This window comes from Hyla sarda, chromosome 13 (genome assembly GCF_029499605.1).
Source record: "Hyla sarda isolate aHylSar1 chromosome 13, aHylSar1.hap1, whole genome shotgun sequence".
In the NCBI taxonomy this organism is placed as follows: Eukaryota; Metazoa; Chordata; class Amphibia; order Anura; family Hylidae; genus Hyla; species Hyla sarda.
In genome coordinates this window covers 42,228,318-42,255,295 of record NC_079201.1, presented here as the reverse complement: position 1 = coordinate 42,255,295, position 26,978 = coordinate 42,228,318, and the positions used below count along the sequence as shown (strand labels likewise).

Sequence of the window (26,978 nt, the reverse complement as noted above, 5' to 3'; positions counted from 1 at the left end):
TTAATTCCTTATTATTTTTAAGTTGTGTCAGTGCCTGTCTCTCCTGAAAGTTTAAATTGTCCCTCATGCATGATTCTGTGGTTGTTAACTCCCTCAAATCCTAGAGGACAAGTTCTGTAAACACATCTATACAGGAGGTGTCCCCAATTGGTGGAAAAGATCTACTTTTATTTTTGAGGTCAGTGAAGGGACCCTGTCCTTCAATCCTCTCTCCATCCTCCAATAAAGTCACTAGATCCCTTGTTACCATGAGATCCTCTGGGGACATACCACATGCTAGGCCTTCTCTTCTCTGTCGCAATTTAAAGTATTTGTGCCACCTCAGCCTACGCGAAAATAGATGGATATCCTTAGTCCATTCAAATTCATCATAGGCCGAGGTGGGAACAAATGTAAGGCCCTTCAGGAGGACTGACTTCTGTGCCTCTGATAAATAGATGCTGGATAGATTAATAATTTGAGTATCATCAGTGTTATCTAGCGCTTTTGTGGATTGTTCTGTGTTCGTGGGGGGAAGCGTAACTGATACGGGTCCCTCTCTAAAAAAGAGGAGGAGGAGTAGGAGGGTCCACCACATCCTGATGTTTGGTTTGTAGTGCCCCTATTCTTTCCCTTCCCTCTTCCCCTCCCTCTATGGCCCTTACCCGAGCCCCTGTTGCCTCCTCTTCTGGAATTGGGGTATCCTCCGTCTGACACCTCCGTGTCAGAGGAAGAAATTTCTGTATCTGTGACCCTTTGGGTCGTGTTTTGTTCTAGAACAGTATATGCTCGATTTTCTTTGAAGTCTGTCAAGTCTCTAGTAAACTGGTTATGTTTACGAAGCTTAATATTATACTGATATTTTTCAATTTGATTTTGTAATTGGGACTCTTTATTTGCAAATTCTGGATCGTTCTTGTATTTTAACACCACCTCCCTTTGCTCCTCAAGTTTTATAAGGATGGTTTCTAAGTTCTTTTTTTCCTCCTCCAGGAGGATCTCCATAAATATGGTGGAGCACTTAGTAGCTTCTGCTTCCCATTTAGTCAGAACCGTCTGATTTCTCAATCTAGTGGAAGGCAAAATGGGGACTCGCAGTCCCCTTGGTATTATTCCTTGTTTGAGGTAACTATCAAAACTTTGGATTTCCCAAAAGGAGGTCGCGTATTGCTTATAATATTGGGTAAGGTCCTTAAAAGCTGAGCGCATAGATGGTGTGTATTTGGATTGGGTGAGGGTCTTCTCTGAAAAGACCTCTCTCGCCTCAGTAAGCCATCCTTCTGTATTAGGTGCACTGGCTATAAAACTCGCCATGCCCGTATATATCAAATCAGAAATAATCAACTAGACGTAAATATGTTAGGTCCCACGTCAGACCACGCTTAAGCGTAATTCCACCCAGCATTCGAATAAGTCAAAAGAACAGAAAAAGTATAAGTGTTCAGGGTAGTGCATAAAAATTTACTTTTATTTGGATCATTTAAAAATCACCCAAAAAAACGTGTTTGATTCCAACACCATTAAAAAAAATAGAATAGATGTAGACCATCAGGAGCAGTAACCTTCCAGGATCGGAGGAGACGCTCAAACTGTGCCACAGCTACTTAGTAACTATAAGTTACCAAAGTTAGCAGCATATCATACCACTATTATATTATACCACCGACGCGTTTCTGCCATGAATTTATATGGCATCCTCAGGGAGGCATATAATATGTACAGAGAAGATAAGTCAGATTGACAGGTATTATGTATATACAATCGGTATATCAAATCAAAGGAAGTATTAAAGAGGTCCTTGGCGTAGGAAACAGGTCATCCATCTGCAACAACAATATTCTCATATCACTATAAATCCTGTAGGGAAAAGCAGCAGGTATATATAAATAGCAAGACTCTGTCCCTGTATTATAGGCCAGGACTCTATCCGTTGGTCCACCTGTAAGAAAAGCAAAAATACACTATTCAAGGTTGCGCCCTGCAGGAGAAAGTCTGGATCACGTATCATCATTGATCCAAAGTTTACTCACGGATCCCTGGTTTGCGGGGCGGGCGCGGCAACCAGCTGTGGCGCAGGGAGCTGGCTCCGTCCAGCTCTGTTCACTCCGGTGTGTGAACTGTTGGCGTCTGTCGTCACTTCCGGCAAGGGCCGGAGGTTATATGCGCGCCACTGCGCCCGTTCTCTGTGACGCGCTGAACAGAGGGGGCGTGTCCAATAAGGATATACAGTGGCATTCATTCTGAAGCCTCCGTACCGGATTATGACGATTTTAAAGTTAGGGCTTATAGGCCGTTTAGCCGTGCATCAATTTCTACATTCATGGGCACTGAGATTATTAATACATTACTAAATTGTCGCAACCAACCCCAGTATTTTTGAGAGGTAGAGAAAAAAGGACCAACGATTTTCCAGGCTCTGCTAGCTCAAAACACCGGAGGCACGAGTTATAGATGAAAGATCCTGGCAGGGATCATGTTTATAAATAAAACAAAACAACAAAAGTACAGATGACGCGTTTCGAGGGTAACCCCCTCTTCCTCAGATCAACATAACATACATTAGACACATGGCAAGTTTAATGGCACTGTATTTAAACTTGCCATGTGTCTAATGTATGTTATGTTGATCTGAGGAACAGGGGGTTACCCTCGAAACACATCATCTGTACTTTTTTTTTTTTTTAAATAAACATGATCCCTGCCAGGATCTTTCATCTATAACTCGTGCCTCCGGTGTTTTGAGCTAGCAGCGCCTGGAAAATCGTTGGTCCTTTTTTCTCTACCTCTTCGCATCACCTGACATTGGAATTTGAATTAAAACAGATGTCATTACTGAACAGGAAAAGAAAAACATGGAAAACCGTGGTAGAAAAAATAAGAGGGAAATGTAGTTTAGTGCTATAGATGATGTAGAAGAATAGACATAAATGAACTTTGGACTGCACGTTCCATATAAAAAGGGACAAGGAAATACCTGTTGGGTATTATGTGGTGTAGTCTAAATGTGAAAATTGCTGCGGATGTGTACGCAGATTATGTGGTCTGGTACTCTGATGAATAATCTGAAAATAATTACGTATCAATGCAATTAAGTTATTTAGTTTGTTGTATTTTAACTGTAACGGATATTATGGGTGGATACATATATGCTGGCTGTGCTGGATGTTACAAAGCTGGATACATGAGTGGCAATGTGGATAATTGTACAAACTACAGTGGATTCCACATGAAGAGCATATATTAAATGTCTCGATGTGGTGACTAATAAGTTAGACTGTGTGTGAGAACACTGATAAATGGTGATCACAATGTGGAAAGGATACTTGAGTGAGTATATATATATATATATATATATATATATATATATATCTCAAATATTTTAGAATTTTTAAGGTTAATGTGTATAATTATTTAGAAATTTAAAATTAAAAGTTTTGTGTAGGATTGGTGTTATTTTTAAGCTTGTTATTGTGTAGCTATAGATTCTGCAATGGTTTTGTGCGAATGTGACAGAACAGTGATATTAAAGGGGTATTCCAGGAATTTTTTTTTATTTGACTATGCTACAGGGGCTGTAAAGTTACAGTAGTTCATAATATAGTGTCTGTACCTGTGTGTGACGGTTTTCTCACAATTCTTCAGTGATTTTCACCCCACTATATTTTTAACAGCATACAAAATGACTGCTGTCTCAGACTTTTCGCAGGTTGCAATGCGGTCCAGACCTGACTCACTAGTCAGCTGATGACAGGGAGCCTGTCTGCTTCAATAGGTGGAGCGATCGCTTGGTGGGAGAGAGCTCTATCTGCAATTAATGCAACAGCTGTAGGCACCCTGATTGAAAACAACAGGTCTGCAGCTCATTTATGTTTCAGTGGGTGGGGTGGCTGATGTGTGGGAGGGAGGAAAATGGAATTGTGGGATTTGTAGTCAAAAAAAGAAAAGTCAAATAGGAAATACCAGTTGACAAAAAGCTAGCCACAATATTATGGTAATCTCACAACATAGCCATTTATCCCCAGAAAAAGCCAGAGCCTTCCCAAGCATGTCCGTCACTGTCTGCCAGGTACGTACTAAAATCACCTTATGGTGGATAACCCTTTTAATATTAGTAATATTGCTCAGCAGTGTATCTATATCTACTTGTATATATGTGGTATGTATATATTAGGGGTGTAAGAAAAAAACTGATTCACTCGATTATCGCGATTTTTATTAGGCGATATTTTTGAATCGATCCTTTTAGGTATGTGGAATTCGTATCTCCCGACGCCCAGGACATGAAGTTCCGGGCGCCGGGCAGGGGAATTTTTTCCGGCTCGTGCAAGCAGGGCCGTACCTGACAAGCGTGGTGGCGCTCTGAGTGTATGGAGCGGGCTCCCGACTCATGCCCGCTCCGTACTCTGCGGCCCCCGCTAATAGCCAGCATGCGGTGCTCAGCAGTCTGTATGGAGCGGGCTGCGGGCTCCGGACTCCTGCCTGCTCCATACTCTCCAGCCCCCAGCTGATTTCAGTAGCCGGGGGCCGCCGCTAATAGCCACCATGTGTCGATCGCCGTGGCTGGCTATTAACCCTTTAGATCGCCACTGTCAAAGCTCATGGCGGCATCTAAAGGGATCTGTGAATGCTCCCTGGTGGGCTAGTGGGGTGGATCGACCCCACGCAGCGCGATCGCGGGCGGGCGATCCACTGTGTAGGTAGCTGGAGGGCTTACCTCTGCTTTCTGCTGTCCCGTGGGTGGCTCTGTCATTGATAGAGCCTGACTTGACTAGGCTCTATCAATGGATCGCAGATCAATGGAGTTCAATAGAACTCTATTCATCTGTCTGAGGAATCTAATAATTCCTCCTAAAAGTCTAATAATGTGTATAAAAAAAAAAAATGTTTTAATAAAAGTGTAAGAGACATTGTTTTTGAGACAGAATCGGGATATATCGTATCGTCATATGTGTATCGCGATACATATTGTATCGGCAAATTCTTGCCGATTCACACCCCTAGTATATGGATGGATGAATGTGAACATATGAAGTGGGCTGTGTGTCTCTTGACTGTGTGTAGAAAGGATGTAGAAGTGCTAAAGAAAATGTATCTATATCTATCTGAATACATGTGGTGTGCACACAGATGAAAGCATTGAGTTCGCTTTCAGATCTATCCCAAATTAAAATAATAATATTTTAATTTGGGATAGATCTGAAAGCGAACTCAATGCTTTAATGAGTAACTTAAACAACAACACTTGGGACTTACCTTTTACCCCTCATGTTAGTAAGACTAGGACTTCTTGACCTCCTAATCACTTCAACAAACCCTCAGCGAGAAACAGCTTTATACTGTTCTCTAGTTGCCACCTGCCCCGATGGCTTCATAACATCCCCACCAGTCAATACAGGAGACTAAAGAGAAACTGCACAAATGACGAGCAATACCAAATCGAAGCACATGAACTTACAGAAAAGTTTCTGATAAAAGACAACCCTAACAAGACCCTAACAAACTCTAAAGAGAAAATCGAAAAATTGGATAAAATTGAGTTTTTCCAAAACCAACCCCAACCACACATCAACGATAATGCAGTTAGTCTAATCTTTCCTTTTAATCAAGATCATAAAAAGTTGAGACAAATCTGTTCCAAAAACTGGCATTTATTACAACAGGACATTTAGGCACACTATTACCCAATACACCACCTATTGTGTTTACTAAAGCACAGAATTTAGGCATCCAAGTTGCCTCAACCATCTGCACAAAACGAAAAGATAGATCAGACACGTGGTTATCCACTAAAGGGTTCCACAGATGCTGCCTCTGTTCTTGCTGCAAAGCCACAAAATTCCCTAAAAAAACTGAAAAATTAGGTATCTACCTCCAACACCTTCCAGTGGGAGATAAAACAGCAACTAACATGTAACTCCAAGGGTGTAATATACTTAATAACATGCACATGTCACAATATATCGGTAGGACCAAATGTCAGTTAAAAACCTGAAGAAGACATGTACAATATAAAAAAAAGTAATGACAAACACCCCCTATCAGCTCATTTTCTCACACACCATAATTCAGACCATTCTGGATTTACCTTTGCAGCAATCCAGACGATTAAGAGAAATTGGAGAGGTGGAAATTATATCTTACAAATGTCCAGAGCAGAAGCTAGAAAAATTTATGAGTTAGGAAGCCTCGAGCCTAGAGGACTGAACGCCGAATTGGAACGGTTCGGCTCCTTATAAAATAAACATTCCCAGCTAGTCACATTTTAATTTTTTTTGAATTTTTTGTATTTATCCATGTTTTTTGGACTTTTAAGTAAAAACTGATTTTGAAATATTCTACAAAGTGACTTTAGCAACAATCAGATGGATTATTTATTTACCGACTAGAATTCAGTCATCTCCTTCCTTTGTAGCATTTTTTCTTTTCTACACAGTCAAGAGACACGCCATTTACCTTATATACATTTAATTATGCATATTTTGTCTGTGTGCACACCACACGTATACAGATAGATATAGATACATTTTCTTTAGCACTTCTACATCCTTTCTACACACAGTCAAGAGACACACAACCCACTTAATATGTTCACATTCATCCATCCATATACACACCACATATATACAAGTAGATATAGATACACTACAGAGGAATATTACTAATATTAATATCACTGTTCCGCCACATTCGCACAAAACCATTGCAGAATCTATAGCTACACAAAGGGGCGGACTGACAACACTCAGGGCCCCCGGACCAAATAAAGCAAGGGCCCCCTGCAAGACTCCGCCCTGGCCACGCCCCCATTCCACCCAAATCCCTCCTCATGTCTCACCCCTACACACAAAATATTATACTTACATTACACTAATGGGTCGTTACTGTACTTCATGATCATGAAGTACAATCCCGCTAGCCACGTCATGGCCACCTGTACATAGCGGGTCCCTAACATCCCTAACATAAAAGGGGTGGGGGGGCAATAATAAAATGCTACATACTATGCCACCTGGATTTAACAGTGCCGCACACTGTGCCTCCTAGATATACCAGTGTTGCACACTGTCCCACCAGGCTTTAACAGTGCCCCACACTGTGCTGCATGGATATAATAGTAGAGAAGTAATTCCAGCACTTACCATATATTCAATTGTAGTTTGCCATTAGGTGCGTGTGGCCGCTATCAGAGCCACACGCACCTAATGGCAAGACAAAGACAGCTCACAAAGATCCCTGAAGAATCCTAATGGAGGAAACGCGTAGGATGGAGCGAGTCATGTGAACCATCACCAAGAGAAGTCACAATCATCCAGCGGACAACATCAAGCTAAGTCACTATATATATATATGGGAATTGTGCAATAATAGCAGTATAAGTGCAATATCCAAATAAGTGCAATAACTTCTAGTGCAATATTCTGCAATCCAGTGCAATGAAAAATGGACAGTGCAATATTGTAAAAAGGCATGAACGTGATGTACTGTTAATACAACTTTTATATTGCTACAAGCACTAGCCACTTTAAACAGAGTTCACACTTAACGAAGTATACAAGAAGTGTGGACTAATTTGCACATGATAAACAGCACTCATATCTCCTTGGCTACTATTCACACACGGATAATCAAGTGTAGTGAAATAAAATGGATTGCTAAAGTAGAGGATAATATGGTGGACTTATACATTTAGCACATTCTATATCTACACTGGCTGAGTATTTTGGTGCATAGCTGGAGAGTCCTCCTTTATTGATATACATCAGTTCACTTTGAAGGATGCATAAAAGACAGTACGAATGAAACAGGGATATATCTACTGGGATAGATGTAAAGAAGTGACTATAAAAAATAGAGACTTTGATGGTTCACATTAATATTTTTATTATATACACGTGCAAAAATTATTTTTAATAGTAACACAATAAAAGTTGAGTTTTAAAGGTTCACTTTTGCTTCACATCCTCTGAATTACGTGGGAGACCTCTACGACATTGTTGGTTTGGAAAAACCGGTCAGTTGAATATATATATATATATATATATATATATATATATATATATATATACACTCACTCTAGTATCCTTTCCGCATTGTGCTCACCATTTATCAGTGTTCACACACACACACACAGTCTAACTTATTAGTCACCACATCGAGACATTTAATATATGCTCTTCATGTGGAATCCGCTGTAGTTTGTACAATTATCCGCAGTGCCACTCATGTATCCAGCTTTGTAACATCCAGCACAGCCAGCATATATGTATCCACCCATAATATCCATTACAGTTAAAATACAACAGACTAAATAACTTATTTGCATCGATCCACAATTATTTTCAGATTATTCATCAGAGTAAAAGACCATATTATCTGCGTACACATCCGCAGCAATTATCACATTTAGACTACACCACATAATACCCAAGAGGTTCAAGTATTTCCTTGTCCCTATTTAATATGGAACGTGCAGTTCAAAGTTTCATTTATGTCTATTCTTCTACATCATCTATAGCACTAAACTACATTTCCCTCTTATCTTTTCTACCACTGTTTTCTATGTTTTTTCTTTTCCTGTTCAGTAATGACATCTGTTTTAATTCAAATTCCATGTCAGGTGATGTATACTCCATAGACATCCTAGTCCGGAGTTTGCTTATCACCAAGATGACGTATTCTTTTGCACTTGTTATAAAACACCAGATGACTTATTTCTTGCATTTGTTATAAAACGCTACAATTCCCGGTCATTTTCATTCAGTCATCGCTATTGAAAAAGGGGACGTGGCTCCCCGAAATGCATCTAGCCTAAGACTGCATACACCAATACCCCAATCTTGGACACATTGGAGTACTTACAATTCAGGAGCCACTGCTTAACACGCTTCACCGGGCACAATCACACCACTGGCCAACCGAATCGAATCACAGCCCAGCAACCTCACCATTTGTATTGCCAGTAAGAGGCACATAGTGCCAATCCTTTATCCCGCTTGGAACTTGTTTAATTGTGTCCCTGTGCCGTCAGGGTAACGAAGGTCCTAAAGCGGAGGACTCCAGTGCTGCAATGCGCACATGAATGACATTTAACCCCCACACCACTCAAAACCACTCATCCAGCAGCCCTGTGCCGACAGGGTAGAGTAGGGGGCTTCCAAATAGAGGGCTTCCAGCGCTGATGAACGTATCACAGGTCTGCATTTTAATCCACCTTATCGGCACGGCGCCGCCCGGGCCAGCAATATGCAATACTAAATCACTTACCCTCAAAATCTTATATTTTCCCATTCTACACTGTGGGAAAGAATTCACTCAGTACTTACCAGCACACCGCGCTAACCACAGCGCACAGACTGTTATACTCTGTGTCCCAACCTATTCTTCTACAGGGAAATTACTACAAGTGTGATCTATCCAGTATATATGCATCTATTGTATACTATATCTATTGAATTTTAGCACGTTTTACAATTATTTTAATATTTGGTGATCCGTCTGAAGCAAGGGCACTGCTGAAGACCTCACATTACAATTATTTAATAAATGTTATTTTATTACTGAACAATTTTCTTGTATTGTCTTATATACCTTCTTCATCCTTCTTTATCTGTGCTATTCACTACCCTTAGCCTAGCAGGACTGCTACCATTTAATATCCCCTTATTTACTATTGGCACATCGGGTTATGTGCAACGCAGTATCCTCGGCTTGGGTATTCTGTTTTAAGTAGAGCCTCCGCACGTTTCAATTTCTAGGTGAGAGATACGCTCACCTTATAATGTTGTGCAATATCCGAGGCACAACGCTCAAATCGCATAGGAGGAAGAACTTGTAATTCTTGAACGGCTGCTGCAGACTTCCCACGCCCGACCGGAAGGCACAGGATACAACAATGGACACAAAGAATAATGGAAGTAATTCCGCACTGACAGTCGTTACTCCATAAGGTGAGAATCAGGGGTACTGATTAATTCTTAAGATCATTAAACACGCATAACGCGTTTCAAGGCCAGAATGGCCTTTTCAACAGGCGTGCACAATAGAACAAAAAACATGTATATAAAGGAATCAGAATACACATCACTTCCGTGGGAGTGACAGACATTCAGATACACCCAAAATAGATTACAAAACACTATATAGAATATATCAAATGTAATATATATACAATAACAACAAAAGTATCACAATAAAAATAAAGATAAAACACTAGTGTGCAAAAGGATTATGTATTAGTTCTTTCAGTCGTCTCATTTAATCCTTCTGGGTATAACGTGTTAACCCTAAAAATCCAGAAGGATCCCCGATTGATTAACTGCTGAAAGCAATTTGGACAATTCTCAGGGATGGAGTCAATGACACAAAGATAACCCACTCAAATCACTAGCATGCACTATTGTTATGTGGCGGGATAAGCTGTGGAGCATAAACTTGATATTTATGTTATGTCAGTGCTTATTAATTCTAGCTCGCAGTGTTTGAATGGTCCGACCTATGTATTGAATACCGCACTGGCAAGTTAAAAAATACACCACGTACGATGAGGAACAATTGGCACATGTTTTCAGCATAATTTTTTCTCCTGTTGATCTCGATGTAAAGTTTGCAATACTTCAGTGGGTTTCAAGGGTATCAATGTACAACAGAGGCATTGTGAGTGCTTACAGCGAGAGGTGCCAGTGACAAGAACATTAGATGCTGGGAAAGAGGATCCTGCACCCAAAATAGTAGATTTTTTTATTCTGTTAGGGGCCAAATGGTTTCGAAGCTTTTTGGCTCGCCGAAATGTTATGGCTGTTTTTTTTTTGTTTTTTTTTCAAATAAATTCCTTCAGAATAGGGTCCATCAATAGTACTGGCCAGTGTTTATATAGAATTTTCCTGATATCTTTAGTGCAAGAATTATAATTTGTTATAAAATTGAATTTCCTTTCAGTATTCATTCCTTTTTTTCCACCAGTGGTAATTTTGCATTCTTATTTCTAATCAGGTCTTTTTGTTGTAATTTATTCACCTTGTTAAAAGCATAACTTGTATCTATAATTTCATTAAAATCTTTAAAAATCTCCAGGTCCAAAAAGACCATACTTTCAGGGGAGAAATTAAGCATAAGAGTAAGACTCCATTCATCATGTGCGCTACAAATTCCAGTGCCTCAAGTTAATTTCCACCCCAAATTATAAAGAGGTCATCTATAAAGAGTCGGTAAAACAAAACATGAGGACCAAACCAACGGACTGTGCGATATATATATAGGGACTTAAAGTGCCCCATATACACATTTGCATAACTGGGGGCGAATCGAGTCCCCATCGCACAGCCCCGCTCCTGTCTATACGTGTTTTTTTTAATTTTTTTTCATTCGTTTTATTGAAAGGTTAACAATCATCGGCCACATGGCCACACAGGATTAGCAACAGCATACACCAAGCAAAGGACATGAAGGCCCATTTGGGCAAAGTCACGTATACAATATGTAGATGACAAGATCATGGGGTATAGGCCACAACAGGCCTACATAGTGAAAAACTGAGATATGTTAAAGAGAACAAAAACCCAAAATAACCAGCGAAAAACGCCATGTAAACTGCAACAGATCATAATACCCGGATAGAGTACACACCACCATAAATCCAGGGAATGTTGGTAAACGAGTAGAACATGGAATAGACAGGTGACAGAGCACAAAACACAGACAACAGACAGAAAGGCGTCAGACTATGGAAGGAAAACAGAGGAATTATGTAGCATAAGGAACATGTAGGCAGTACTATTAGGTAGCACAAGGAGTACGTACATTGAGTAAGAGGAGAGGAGCACCAAGCACCCCACACTGAAAGGAATTTACCTGGGCATTTCCTATTCTTGTATACTATAAGGGAAAAGGGTATCACAGCATTAACCAATGCTTTCCATTGAGATAGGGTAGGCGGGCGTGGGTCCATCCACTTAAGTGCAACTGCTTTCCTGGCCAAGAACAAAAGTTTCCCGCAAGAACGGGCGAACATCTCCTCTTTTAATACACCAAATAGACATATTAGAAGGTCAATTGGAGGGGAAGGCTGCACAATATTAGCAAGAAGTCGGAGGACATGCTGCAAGAAGGGCACAATTTGCGGGCACAAGGTGACAAGCATCAGAGGCAGACCGACCCATTCTGTGAAGTCTAGCATGAGTAATACAGCTTTAGTGAATAATGTTCATTTGGATAAGTTTATTATTAGCAGCCGGAGACATCTGCATATGTGAGGATAGGATCTCCTCCCAGTCATTCCTGGTTAAGTTAGGAATATGCGACTGCCAATACTGAACAGCCGGCAACTGTGAGCCGGAGTTCTTGGCCTGGATAAGACACGTGTAGAGGATGGACACAGTACCCTAGGTCCCTGTGATTTCAGAATCCCTATTAGTGGAAAGGCAGAGATGGGTGGGCTCCCCAACAAAAACTGAGCATTCAGGTCATGATGCAGCTGTAAATACTTAAAGAAACTATGTCTAGGTAAGGCATGCCTAGATTGCAGTTGGTCAAATGAACATAGAACGTTGTCACGGAACAAATGGCCTAGAGTATGCACCCCAACATTCTGACAGAAAGCTGGGTCCAGATTACTATCAATATGTGTGAAGTTCGGGTTATGCCACAACGGAGTATCTGAGGGTATATCCGTGAAACCATAGTCACCTTAGTGGCACGCCAGACCTTAATAGCCAGTTTATGGAGGGGCAAGTATGCGCGTCCTCCCAGAGTAGAGCTCTCTAGCAGGAGTCGGGTGGTTAGGGATGGGACAAATCTATCTAAAGAATGTTCTGCATCTGGCATAGTCCCCTAAATGACGGAGATAGCGCAGCTGGCCCGCCAAGTAATACAGAAAGAAATCCGGTAGAGAAAAGCCTGGCTCTAGTTTAGGGCGCTGCAAAGTAGTGAGGCGAATTTTGGGCCTGCCGGGGCCCCAAATAAGCTGGGAGAGAAGGGAATGAATGGTATCAAAGGACTTGGGGAGAGGGACTGACGCATGCTCTAGTGCATATAGACATTTGAGGAGAATGATGAGCTTAATAAGATTAATACAGCCAGTAACCGATAGAGGCAGTGTGGGCCAGATTTGAAATTTGGACTTGACATAAGGTATAAGGGAAAGAACGTTAGCATTTAGATCAATTAATGGGTCTCTATTAATCTATACCCCCAGGTACTTAAATTCTGTGACAACCGGAAGACCACACATAACCGAGGGCCAATCTGTATGCAAAAGCGGCATCATCGCAGACTTGGTCCAATTAATGAATAAACCAGAGAAATACCCAAAACAGTCCATTAAATCAATAACATACTAGAGGGGTTGGAGAGAAGCAACACCATATCATCGGCATACAAACCAATACGTTCCTCCCTGCCTCCGATAGACTTACCACGGAAGTCAGGGTCCTGCCGGATACGGAGGGCAAGGGGCTCCACCGCCACCGCAAACAGGGCTCCCAAGGACTTCCAGGAGATAACCCCATTCAACGAGTCGAAGGCCTTGGTGGCATCTAGGGACGCCAAGGCCCAGTGACCCCACTCCCCCAAGGCTCCACCCACCTGGACAGCAGTCTAAACACGACTGATATTATCCGACGTGGATTTACCTGGCATAAAGCCAGATTGGTCTGGATGAATTATTGTCAATATAAATCTATTCAGTCTATTGGCTAGGATTTTGGTGAGAAGTTTATAGTCTAGATTAAGAAGTGACATTGGCCTGTAAGAGCTGCACTCCATGGGGTCCTTATCCGGTTTCAAGAGGACTAGAATGGTTTCCTCATACAAAGAGTCCGGCCGAGTGCAATCTGCAAATGCAGTCTCATACATTTGTAGCAGGGGTGGGAGGAGCACTTCTGAATACCTCAGATAAATCTCCAACGGCAGGCCTTAAGGGCCCGGAGATTCACCCTTAGTCATGTCAGCTATGGCGTCCTGGAGCTCCAGCACGGTGAGACGAGCGTCCAAAATTTCTCTAGAATCAGCCAGCAAAGAGGGGAAAGCAATGCCGTCCAGGTAGGTGGCCAACTGGGCCTCTCTGTACTGCACCTGTGAGGAATAAAGATCAGAATAAAAGGATGAGAAACGAGTAGCCATCTCCTCACTGCCCAGCAAAATGGACCCATCTGAGGCCCTAAGCTTAAGAATTGGTGCAGCAGACGAATTCTGTTTGACTATGTGGGCTAATAATTTACTAGATTGGTTCCCATGTTCAAAGTAAAACTTTTTTGTAAAGAATAATTTCCTATTGGCTTTTTTGTGAAGGTGCAACAAATATTGCCTCCCCTCCTGCAACCATGCAACTTGATTAGCCTCGGATGGGTCCTACACATATCGGGCCTCTAGCTCAGCACAACTCTGGGCCAGCTCCTCCTCCCTCCTAGATGTGGATTTTTTAATATAAGAGATAGTAGACCGCAATCAACCCCTGAGATATGCCTTCAACGTCTCCCAGACCAGCACAGGGGATCCCTCTGGAGCATTGGCCTGAAGGAAAACCTGAAGCTGATCCGGGATGTGATCATTTGGTCCAAACTGATCCAACCAAAAGGGGTGGATTTTCCACCAACGTGGTGTGCCAGAACTGACCAGGGAGATATCAAGCAGTAAAGGGGAATGATCAGAGACAGCCCATGACTAATAAGAGACCTCCGAGACTGTAGATAAAAGGAGTGGGCTACCACACGCAAGGTCAATTCCGGACAGCGCATTTCTGCCCAGGGTATGACATGAGTACTGCCTAGCTCTAGGGTATCTAGACCTAAAAACATCTATCCAACCCACCTCCTCCAGAAACTGGGAGAGAGGGGTACTACCAGTAACCGGGGGAACGCCCCTAGGGCTGTGTCTATCGACCGAGGGATCTAGCACCATATTGAAATCCCCCATACAAAGTACAAGGGCGGACGGGTAACCTGCTGCAAATGTAACCGCCTTGTGTAGGACGTCCATGGAGGCAGGAGGGGGATTATAAAAAAACAATAATACAAAGGGAATGTTATTCAGGAAGGCATTTATAAAAACATAACGGCCTAGTGGGTCCTTACGGACTGTGACCGGTTTCCATGTTACCAGTCTACTGAACAGGACAGAAACCCCCCTGAAAAAAAAAAGGTGTGGAAGGAATGTTAGGACCATTGGACTCCTGATTTAGTGAGCTGGTGAGCCCTGTCGGGGGTGAGATGTGTTTCTTGTAACGCTACAATATGAGGGCGATAACTCCTAATGTGAGTGAAGACCAGTGCATGCTTACGTGGGGTGCGGGCTCTTCTAATATTCCACTACATCACTCTGAGGTCTGCCATACTGATGGGTTAGAAAAGTAAAAACGGTAGCAGTCAGCGCCTATCCAGAGAACAAAAGAAGACAAACAAACAAAGGACCAGGGACAAACAGATAGGACATAGGTGGTGGTGTGAGAGAACATAACATGAAACTTGCCAATAGCAGGAGACAACACAGTGTGGGCCCCCAAATAGCATGGGGGACCGAATACAAAACACAAGATAGTAAGAAACCATCTATCAGCTCTAACAGCATTAATAGAGCACCAGCTCCATCTAGTGGGGCGAACCTGCTCGTACATAGAAATAGGGAGAACCTTGATAGTGCTTAGGAAAAGAAAAGGGGGAGAGTAAGGAAACCGAGGGGAGAGAAATGAGAAAGGAAGGCAGAAATGGAAAAACAGGAAGGATACGAGAAGACACCAGTAGGGAAAAAGGAGGACCTGGGGGACCACCAAGAGGCTGGGGAGTAGACAATTGGAGTACCACAGGAACAAAATCCGGGAAGGGGGAGAGAAAGGGATACTGCAGAGCATCCAGCTTATGCCATAGGGAAAAGAGACCAGGAGAAGTCCAGGAGTCACATAGGAAAGCAGGACTCCTCACCAGGGCAGGAGACAGGGTGAGGCAGAGTCCCGGCAGGGGAATGGGATGGGAGGGCAACAGTGGGTTGGGGGAAGAAGAACAGGGCCATATAGGGGAGTCACAGTACCTGTCCCCTTTCAGGGTACCTCTATGGTCACATCCAGGCATCTAGAACAGGCAGGTCCACAAGCTCAGGCCTCTGGATCATCAGGCACAAAGAATGGTCACAACAGACGTCCCAGGAGCAGGGGAGAACAGCATCCAACTCAAACGCTGAAAGCAGCAAATGGTGGCCAAGAATTATCTCCATCGGTTCAGCCAGTTGTCCCCCTCCTGCGGCGTGGAGAAGAACATGGCCCGGTCCCCATCCACGATCCTGAAACAGGCAGGGTAGGCCATAGAGTACGGGACCCCCCTCTCCCGCAATCGGGACTTGATGGAAGTAAAGGAGGCTCTCTTTCGCGGCAGGTCCGAGGAGAAATCAGGGAAGATAGAAACCTTGGCATTATGCATTGTAATTTCAGGTAGTCTCCTAGCAGAGCGGAGGATTAAGTCCCTGTCATTATAGTTCAGAAAGTGCGCCAGCAATGGGCGTGGAGGTGCCCCAGGTATGGGTGGTCTCGAGGGTACACGATGTGCGCGCTCCACTGCATATGCTGGAGAGAAAGTAACCTCCGGAAAGAAGTCCTTTATCCAGGACTCTACAAAAGCCCCAGGGTTCTGACCCTCCACACGTTCGGGCAATCCGATTAGCCGGATATTGTTCCGGCGTAGCCGTTTCTCCAAGTAGTCATTATTCTGCCTTGCAAGTTCTAACTGCTCCTGCATTGTGTGAAGGGAGGCGGGGAGAGGCTGCACAGTGTCCTTCAGTGTTGAGATGTGAGTCTCCGTCTCAGCCACCCGGTCATGGAGGTTCTGCATGTCCTGTCTGAGGAGGCCCACATCCACCCTGATCTCCTTCATCTTCCCAGTAAGCGACATCCAGCACGTTTGAATAGCTAAAAGGAGAGCTTCGCTCACCTCCCGGAGGATTAGTTCAGGAGGGTCTGGGCCTGCGTCTTGTAAGGGGTGTCCTGTCCCTCTGTGTCCGCATGAGACGCGCGCACTCCGGCCTGTCCAGTTCCATCTTGCTTCTCAGCATGGGCATAATCGCAGGGCTTCTCCACAGCTGTGTGGTCCTTATTTTTGTTAGGATCCACCTTAGGGGCCATAGCTCGGGTCCTCAGGCAAGTTAGGGGTGTCAAGGACTCCAGGATTCGGTGCTGGATGCTTAGAATGCAGGTTCTGAGCGGGAGCACTCACAGTGTGAAACCGCTCATCTCTACCGGCAGGCCACGCCCCCCTGTCTATACATGTTGTAATCAAATATAAAAACATTATGGCCAAGAATAAATGAAATGGAATTTAAAATTCACTTTGAGTGTCAACAATACAACTATTTGAAAGAAATATTATATAGCACTTATACCCTTCTCTTCTAAAATATTTAAGTATAAAGCACTAACATCAAGCCTTAAAAAGCTAAACCAGAAGGGAAGTTTTCAGATTGGATCTCAGCGAACAATTGTGTGGAATCTCTAAGAAATGCTGGTAATTCTATCACATATTGTTGAAGAAAGAGATCCACTTAGTGAGATAGGTGACTAGTTATTGTACCTGTCCCGGAAATAATACGCCTCCCAGGGTTTTTTTTTCTCATCTTTATGAACCTTTGGGAGGTAGTAAAAAAATAGGAGTCTGAAAATTCTTTATTTTTTAAAAATCCCGTTCCTGTTTGTCTAAAATATTATTTTCAATTGATGACTGAATAAGGTTATTATATTCCTTAGATATGTGGATAGAAGGGTCCTCATCTAATTTAGAATAAAAATTAGTATCGGCAAAAATGTGTAGAGCTTCAGCAATATAATTTTGGCGATCCAGTAAAACTGTCCCACCTCCCTTATCTGCAGGGCGGATAATCAAGCTATCATTATTTCTTAGAATCTTCAAGGATATTCTTTCGCTCTTAGATAACTTACCATTAAAATTACACACTGGACGTTCGTTTATTTTTCTTGGAAACTAAAGCATAAAAAGTTTCAATAAAATTACCTTTTGACGTAACTGGATAAAATGTGGATTTCATATATACTTCTACATGCTTAATAGTAGTATCCACATTTTCAATGGTATCCAAAGTAGTTGGCATTGCACTAATCCCAGAGAAAAATCTCGCAAGTGTAAGGGTTTGTGTGTATTCATTAAAATCTAAAAAAAAAGCAAAGTTGGAAAGGATCAGGGGTAGGGGTAGTGGCAGGGCAGAAAGATAACCTTTTGGACAGTAATGATCTTTTATTCTACGATAATATATGAGAGGACAAATTAAAGATTTTAACTATTTTTCCTTTGTGTGGTGACTTCTTTGCTCCACCCCTGCATCCGTTGCTTTCTAGTTTTCTTTTTTTAGCTTCCCAGGTTTATACTGGAGGAGTGTGAACGAGGGTGAACAATTGGAGTGGATAATGGGGGAAAAAAACGTGGGATCGTCCGTGATTTCGGGCTCAAGATTACAGGGTTTAATACCGCAGTGTGTGCACGTACCGGATGGCAACCTAAAAAAGACACTTCCAAGAAAGAGGATAAATTACAGGGACTATCTTCTATGGAAAGAGATCCCATAGTCTCAGGAGCAACTTCAATCGTGAGATCCCCAATGTGAGTGCTGGCCTTAGTGTCATGGATGGTAGTAAGTGATGCGTTAAAAACATCCTCCTGTAACTGCTCAATACTCTGATCATCACTCGCCGGGATAGAAGTATATTCACCAACAGGTATGGGATGAATATCAGCCGTGATTATAAAGGTATTAAATATTTTACCAGTTTCTGCTTGAATTCTCATTTCATTCACCACATTTATATCAGAATTCCCTCTACAGAGGTCGTGGGTTTAGAGGCAGTTTTTAAGGAATTAGTAGTTTTATCCTTCAAACTGTTCTTACTATGTTTCCAATGGGAATTAACAATCGTGAACCCACAACCTCTGGGAGGTGGGACAGTTTAACTGGATCGCCAAAATTATATTGCTGAAGCTCTACACATTTTACCCGATACAAATTATTATTCTAAATTAGATGAGGACCCTTCTATCCACACATCTAAGGAATATAATAACCTTATTCAGTCGGCAATTGAAAATAATATTTTAGACAAACAGGATTTTTTTTAAATAAAGAATTTTCATACTCCTATTTTTTTCTCTGGGATTAGTGCAATACCAACTACTTTGGATACCATTGAAAATGTGGATACTACTATTAAGCATGTAGAAGTATATATGAAATCCACATTTTATCCAGTTACGTCAAAAGGTAATTTTATTGAAACTTTTTATGCTTTAGTTTCCAAGAAAAATAAACGAACGTCCAGTGTGTAATTTTAATGGTAAGTTATCTAAGAGCGAAAGAATATCCTTGAAGATTCTAAGAAATAATGATAGCTTGATTATCCGCCCTGCAGATAAGGGAGGTGGGACAGTTTTACTGAATCACCAAAATTATATTGTTGAAGCTCTACACATTTTTGCCGATACAAATTTTTATTCTGAATTAGATGAGGACCCTTCTATCCACATATCTAAGGAATATAATAACCTTATTCAGTCATCAATTGAAAATAATATTTTAGACAAACAGGAACGGGATTTTTAAAAAATAAAGAATTTTCAGACTCCTATTTTTTTACTACCTCCCAAAGGTTCATAAATATGAGAAAAAAACTCCTGGGAGGCCTATTATTTCCAGGATAGGTGCAATAATTAGTCACCTATCTCACTAAGTGGATCTCTTTCTTCAACAATATGTAATAGAATTACCAGCATTTCTTAGAGATTGCACACAATTGATCTGGGTTTAGCTTTTTAAGTCTTGATGTTAGTGCTTTATACTCAAAAACTTTAGAAGAGAAGGGTATAAGTGCTATGAAATATTTCAAACAGTTCCATAACTAAGACCCTTCTCAGTTAATCTACATTGGAATAGAAAAAATCAAAATAGAATGGAGAGGTGGTAATTATATCTCCAAAATGTCCAGAGCTGAGGCTAGAAAAATCTACGAACTCGAAACTATAGAACCTAGGGGATTAAATTCCGAATTCAAAATTTTTGGTTTTATATAAAAATTTTAGGTTTTATGTATGAAAAAAAAAAATAATAATTTAGGTTCAATTTGTTAGGTTCAATATAAGAGAGTTATTCAATTACACACACACATTATATATGTATATATATATATATATATATATATATATATATAGTAAATTTGAGTAGCCGTGTTAGTCCAGTGAGTAGCCGTGCTAGTCCTCCCTTTATCAAGTCCAACCTGTGTCTTCTACTTGTGAGCTTAGATTTGCTTTGGACTTGATAAAGGGAGGAATCCCGAAAGCTTGTCTCTACAAAATGCTGTTAGTCCAATAAAAAAGGTATTACAAGATACTGCAACATTTTTTGATATATATATATATATATATATATATATATTTTATCCATTTAAAAAAAAAAAAAACATTTTTAAGTACAAATTTTTTTTATTTTATCTGATAATCAATTCACCATTTTTGCATCACTTTTACATAATTCTACCTATATATTTTTTTTTACCAATAAAAAATACATATATATTCAGAACACATTTTTATCACAACTCAATTATATTCACTCTCCAACATTTTAACTTAAATGTTTTATTGCACTACATTCCTCATGCTTACACATTCCTATACCACTATTTTTGCACTACAATTCCTATTTTTATTTACTCTATTTATCCTGTTATTTTTATTTTCATTTTATTTCCATTTTTATTTCTTTTTATTTCATTACACACAATTCAACAAGCTGGTTTTGACAAACATACTATATGTCTGAGCAATTATAATCCAGTACAGGTTTTCTGTGATCTAGAATCCAGCCCACATTTTTATGTTCACTAAGGATCACACCTGTGTCATCACAAATTAACAACTGTCATTAAAAGTGTCACCTATGGCAGACATTACATTGCTACTGAGGAAGGGGATACCCCGAAACGCGTTTAGCCTATCTGCCTACACAGCCCACCCTGAAGAACATGCCGTTCCTGTTACTTGCAACTGCTGGAACCCCCTGGTTTCTAGCCCACTGCCTTGACGCGCAGTTTACAGTGCTTCTACATTAGGCAGCTGTATGCCCACACTCACCGCCGGACCGGCGCTACCCCTCCACCGCCAACCATCTTCGGCCAGTCATCTGTGCCACTCCGGGTTCGACATTCCATCTAGACAAGCTCTCGGACACTACATCCAGGCCGGCCGCACAGCTGTGCCAGTCCCCAGCAGCGAGGTCTGATCAACCCGGAGAAGCCTGCAAGTGGTGCGGTGAGTGGTGCACAGCACCAACCTCTTGATACAAACTTGTCTCAAACTTGCTACAATATCGGTGCTCATTTGTTACAAACTTACTACTAACTATATCCACTATCTACCTAAAACTACTGATACCTTGGATTCAATTAACGGCTTTTCCAACCAACTTACGGGTGGCAGTATTAACTATAAATTATTTTATTGTACTATTATTCCTATCTACTCTTACCTGTTTTTTAATTGTTATATTTATGCTTACAGTCCACAGCAAGGGCCCTGCTTGGACTTATAAGTTATGAAATATTTTAATATTAATAAATTTGAACATACTTGTTTAAACCAGCTTTTCTAATTATATATTTAAATTATACATTATGATATCTCTTCACCTCTCACATATTCACCACTCACCTATTTTACATCACCCATTCATTCTAATTTTTTTTTACATTATATATATATAATTTATTTATTTTTACAATTTTTTTTACATTATATATTTTTTATACCAATTTTTCCACACCACATTTGCACTCACTTTACCTAGCCCACATTTGCACAGAAATCCATTTCATCACCTATATATACCTAGAGGTCTGTCTGTTTCCTCTTTTTATTGTATTGTATTTATTAACTTGCCAGTGCGGTATTCAATACGTAGGTTGGACCATTCAAACACTGCGAGCTAGAATTAATAAGCACCGACATAACATAAATATCAAGTTTATGCTCCACAGCTTATCCCGCCTTATAACAATAGTGCATGCTGGTGATATGAGTCAATATCTTTATGTGTCAATGACTCCATCCCTGAGAATTGTCGAAATCGCTTTCAGCAGTTAATCAATCAGGAATCCTTCTGGATTTTTAGGGTTAACACGTTATACCCGGAAGGATTGAATGAGACGATTGAAAGAACTATTACATAATCCTTTTGCACACTAGTGTTTCATCTTTATTCTTATTGTGATACTTTTGTTGTGATTGTACAGTAACCCCCCGACATGCGATGGCCCCGACATATGATCAAATAGACATACGATGGCCTCTCAGAGGCCATCGCATGTCGATGTCAGCATCGACATGCGATGCTTTTATATGTCGGGGCCATCGCATTAACTGCTATCCGACAGCGCAAAATACTTAAGCTGCTGTCGGATAGCAGTTTAAGCATCCCGGACAGGTTCACTTACCTATCCCCGCTGCTCCGGGTCCACTTTGCGATCCCCTGGCGTTTTCTGCATCTTCTCCGGGGTCCGGGCCTCGCTTTCCGGCGTCGTTATTACGTCGCTGCACACGCAGTCCCGGCGCCGCAACGTAATAACGTCACCAGAAAGCGAGGCCCGGACACCGGAGAAGATGCGGAAAAAGCCGGAGGATCCCGAAGAAGACGCCGGAGCAGCATCGGGAGCCCCTGGGACAGCATCGGGAGCGGTGAGGACGAGGTCCGGACCGGGGTGGACAGGTGAGTATAACTTCCTATACCTTACATTGCACGAATCCCTCAACATACAATGGATTCGACAAACGATGGGTCGTTTGTAACGAATTACCATCGTATGTTGGGGGACCACTGTATATGTATTACATTTTATATATTCTATATAGTGCTATGGAATCTAATTTGAGCGTATCTGAATGTCCGTCACTCCCACGGAAGTGACGTGTATTCTGATTCCTTTATATACATGTGTTTTGTTCTATTGTGCACGCCTGATAAAAAGGCCATTCCGGCCTTGAAACGCGTTGTGTGTTTAAAAAACGTAAGAATTCAGCAGTACCCCTGATTTTTACCTTATGGAGTGACGACTAACAGCACGGCATTACTTCCATCACACCTTGTGTCCATTGTTGTATCCAGTGGATCAGACTGCCACCTGGTGGTTGCACAATTTCACTTCATCGTTAAACGCTCTACTAGTTGTTGTGGCTTTTACACAACATCAGCAGGTGAGCGGTTACCCGAAAGGGATTTTCTCTCCCACTGTACATCTTAAGTATCTTGCGAACTTACTACGCTATGTGGAGCTCTGCTGTTTCCCTTTTCTACATAGATCATTCCAATCCTTTGCAGGCATGGAGTGGGATCTATAATTCATATAATGGCACTGTCACAGCTCTGTTAGGTCCACAAGTCAGGTGGGCACTCAGTAGTGAGCTGAGTAGGAGGGCTGGGTTGGGTCAGCAGCAGCAGTTATCAAATTTCCTTTTTGTGTGTTTTCCCTTTTTCCTCTCCTCTTTCAAGAGACATAGGGGAAGATTTATCAAAACCTGCCCAGAGGAAAAGTTGCTGAGTTACCTATAGCAACCAATCAGATTACTTCTTTGATTTTTGAAAGGGCCTCTGAAAAATTAAAGAAGCAATCTGATCGTTATGGGCAACTCAAAGTTTCCCTCTTTACAGGTTTTGCTAAATCTCCCCCAATATTCTTTTCCATCCACAGGCCCATATGAGGGCTTGTTTTTTGCAAGAACAATTGTACTTTGTATTAACACTTTTCATTTTACAATAAAATGTATTGTGCAACCAAAAAGTATTTGTTGGAAAAAGTAAAAAACTAAACAAAACTCCCCTTTGCCAATTTTGAGGGTTTGTATGTTTGCATGAAGTGCACTTTACAGTAAGACTGAGATGTTATCTCTGTTCTGTGGGTCAAGACGATTAAAATGATACCTATGTTTACACAGCTTATCTATTATTGTACTGCCTGAAAAAAAAAGGTCATACTTTAATAACAAAATAAGTATGTATAAAATTGCTATATTCTGACCACTATAACTTTTGTTTTTCCGCCAAGAACAGTTTTTATTGGCAACACTTTTGCGCATATATGATTTTTTGGTCATTTTTTCTTCGTTTTTTTTCTTCTGGGATGTAATGTGACCAAAAATCTGCAATATTAGGAGTGAGAGAACCTCAGGCGAGCCTGTGAACTGATCAGAACCCTGCATACATGTTATGAGGGTACAGATCGGTAAGGGACATTGTCATTGCTGCGCTTAAGTGCCTTATCGCTATTGATCATTGCACGTAAGGGGTTAAGGACTGAGAACATTGATATTGCCATCACAGTCTATGAAGCGAGTGCAACTCCTTCATGGTCAGATGGTAAATGTGCATCCTGGTTCGCTAAGTACCAGGGTACAGGACATACATTTATGTCCATTGTCCTGAAAGACTTAAGGGGTTAAATGGAGCTATCATGATCAGTGTTTTTTTTTTGGTTCATTTTTTATCCTTCTCCTCAATTTAATAATATCTATGTGTAAGAGCTCTACAACATATCAAAACCTAATGGAAAAGCAACCACCCAAGTGTGAGCAGAGCCTGAGGTCTCATTCAGACGGTCAATTGTACCTGTGGTTATCAGTCTGTATTCTGGATGTAACACTCATAAATCTACTAAACTAAACTGCATCACACAGATTTTGCAATGTTACTGTAACATTGTTTAACTAAAACCACAGTGGTCTGGGTGTAACATCCGGAACATGGATAGTTAAACAAATACAAAAAACATTTGAATAAGGTCTACTGTAGTTTTACAGTGACAAATAAAAGGTGCATGTATTACAATGGAGAATTGGGCCTTTTTGCATACCTGATCTCGTGCAATTTGACAATCTCATTGTTGATAAGAACAAGAACAAGCGAGAGTGGCCCCAGCAACCATGCCAACAGGGGGATGTCCCATATGTTAAAAGTGAGAGATGCATCAGTGTTTGCCCAGAAGTGCAGGTCTAGGGCTGTCTGAAAACCCTGTGCCAGTAACCTAAGAAACAATATAAAAACTAAGCAGCATATAAAAAATAAGAAAGCATGCATTGTTCTACATAATAGCCTGATACTTACAACACAGGAAGAGTCAAACTCCACCAAATGTTACTAAAGGGGTTTCTCTTCCACAGTGGCTTTGATCGATGGACATGACTGACAGAGATAAAAACTGTAAGAAAATGTGATTAATTACATTTTTACAAAACTCACTGTCTTCCCCAGATCTACAATATAGTACAATACTCACCTGTATGCAAAACAATGAGACAAGCACACAATTTCTGAGTTAAGAGAAGTGCCCCAGAAAGGGAGCCAAACCAATCAGGCGCTCCAGGAGAGTTGCTGTAAGGAAGTAAATATGGTAAATGACATCAGACATAATGTATATGCTAACATTAAAGGGTTACTCTGGAGGAAAACATTTTTTTTAATCAGCTGGTGCCAGAAAGTTAAACAGATTTGTTAGGTTTGCTATGGGGGATTTGCTTGTACTCTGGACAGTTCCTGACATGGACAGAAGTGTCAGCAGAAAGCACTGTGGTCAGACTGAAAAGAACTCCAGAAAGAAATACAACTTCCTGTGAAGCATACAGCATCTGATAAGTACTGGAAGGATTCAGATTTTTAAATAGAAGTCATTTACAAATTTGTTTAACTTTCTGGCACCTGTTGAACTGACAAAAAAAATTATAAATAAATAAATAAAAAAATTATAATAATGTTTTCCACCGGAGTACCCCTTTAAGAACAATTAAGATACTAGTATTTACATTCTTTCCCATACCTGTATTCAGCAATCCCGGAACAGTTTGTAATGTTGCTATGGGAGGATAATTCACAGAAGGTCTGCAGAGAAAACCAGAAGCAGGCCAGACAGCAGAGGGAAGAAGGGAGGAACTTCAACAGGAAACACAGCAGGAAATAGTGCTGGGTCTGAGAATGGAGGAGAAATGGACCATCAGACAAATCTAGACACATATACAATGTGATACTCTGGACAGTTTAGTATGGTAAACTGAAACAATAGGGGAGATAAACTTCACTAACTACACTGTAATAATCCCAGTCACACAGTAAAGAATCAAAATTCTCATTGCTGCCCTAAATAAATACTTTAGAGGGGTTCATTTTTAAAATGGTGTCCCTTCTGGGGGCACAGTATTGTTCTGCCAGCTTCAAACCTTTGTAGGAATGGAGTGGGGTCTATAATTCATAAAATGATGCCCTGAAAGCCAATAGGGTGCTCTCCTCTCTTTCAGTGTCCTACTATGTGGCCAAGCAAAAAATATGGACAGTTAAGTAAAGTAAACTGAATAAATAGAGAAGCTAAAATCAAAAAAAAGTTCCTACATTTTGGCCTGAACTGCAACAAGAACCAGACAGTTTTTCCTAGAGCCCATTACAGCAACCTTGGAGAGTGTCCACCTCTTTCTCGGGTCAGGAAATTAGATTTGCATAAAGGTCAAGCAGCCCTTCCTTCCACAGTATTCATTAAAGGGGTATTCCAGGAACTATTTTTATTTGATTATGCTACAGGGGCTGTAAATTTAATGTAGTTCATAATATAGTGTCTGTACCTGTCTCTAACAGCTGGTCTCATATTCTAATGTGATCTTTGCTCTGGATTAGAGATGAGCGAACTTACAGTAAATTCGATTCGTCACGAACTTCTCGGCTCGGCAGTTGATGACTTTTCCTGCATAAATTAGTTCAGCTTTCAGGTGCTACGGTGGGCTGGAAAAGGTGGATACAGTCCTAGGAGACTCTTTCCTAGGAATGTATCCACCTTTTCCAGCCCACCGGAGCACCTGAAGGCTGAACTAATTTACGCAGGAAAAGTCATCAACTGCCAAGCCAAGAAGTTTGTGACGAATCAAATTTACTGTAAGTTCGCTCATCTCTACTCTGGATGTTCATTTTCAACAGCATACAAAATGACACCTGTCTCGGGT

General features: G+C 41.1%; 1 protein-coding gene across 3 annotated transcripts in view; it reads right to left on the bottom strand.

Annotated features, from left to right (window-relative positions):
* The window catches only part of TMEM94 (transmembrane protein 94), a 413,777-nt gene that overhangs the window by 27,144 nt on the left and 359,655 nt on the right, over positions 1–26,978 (bottom strand). For all 3 annotated transcript variants that reach the window (XM_056550488.1, XM_056550490.1, XM_056550491.1), the window contains 4 exons: positions 25,811–25,959; positions 25,274–25,368; positions 25,102–25,195; positions 24,851–25,021 (listed from right to left, as the gene is read on the bottom strand). In XM_056550488.1, coding sequence (XP_056406463.1) covers positions 24,851–25,021; positions 25,102–25,195; positions 25,274–25,368; positions 25,811–25,959 — 509 coding nt within the window. The remainder of the gene's footprint in view (positions 1–24,850; positions 25,022–25,101; positions 25,196–25,273; positions 25,369–25,810; positions 25,960–26,978) is intronic.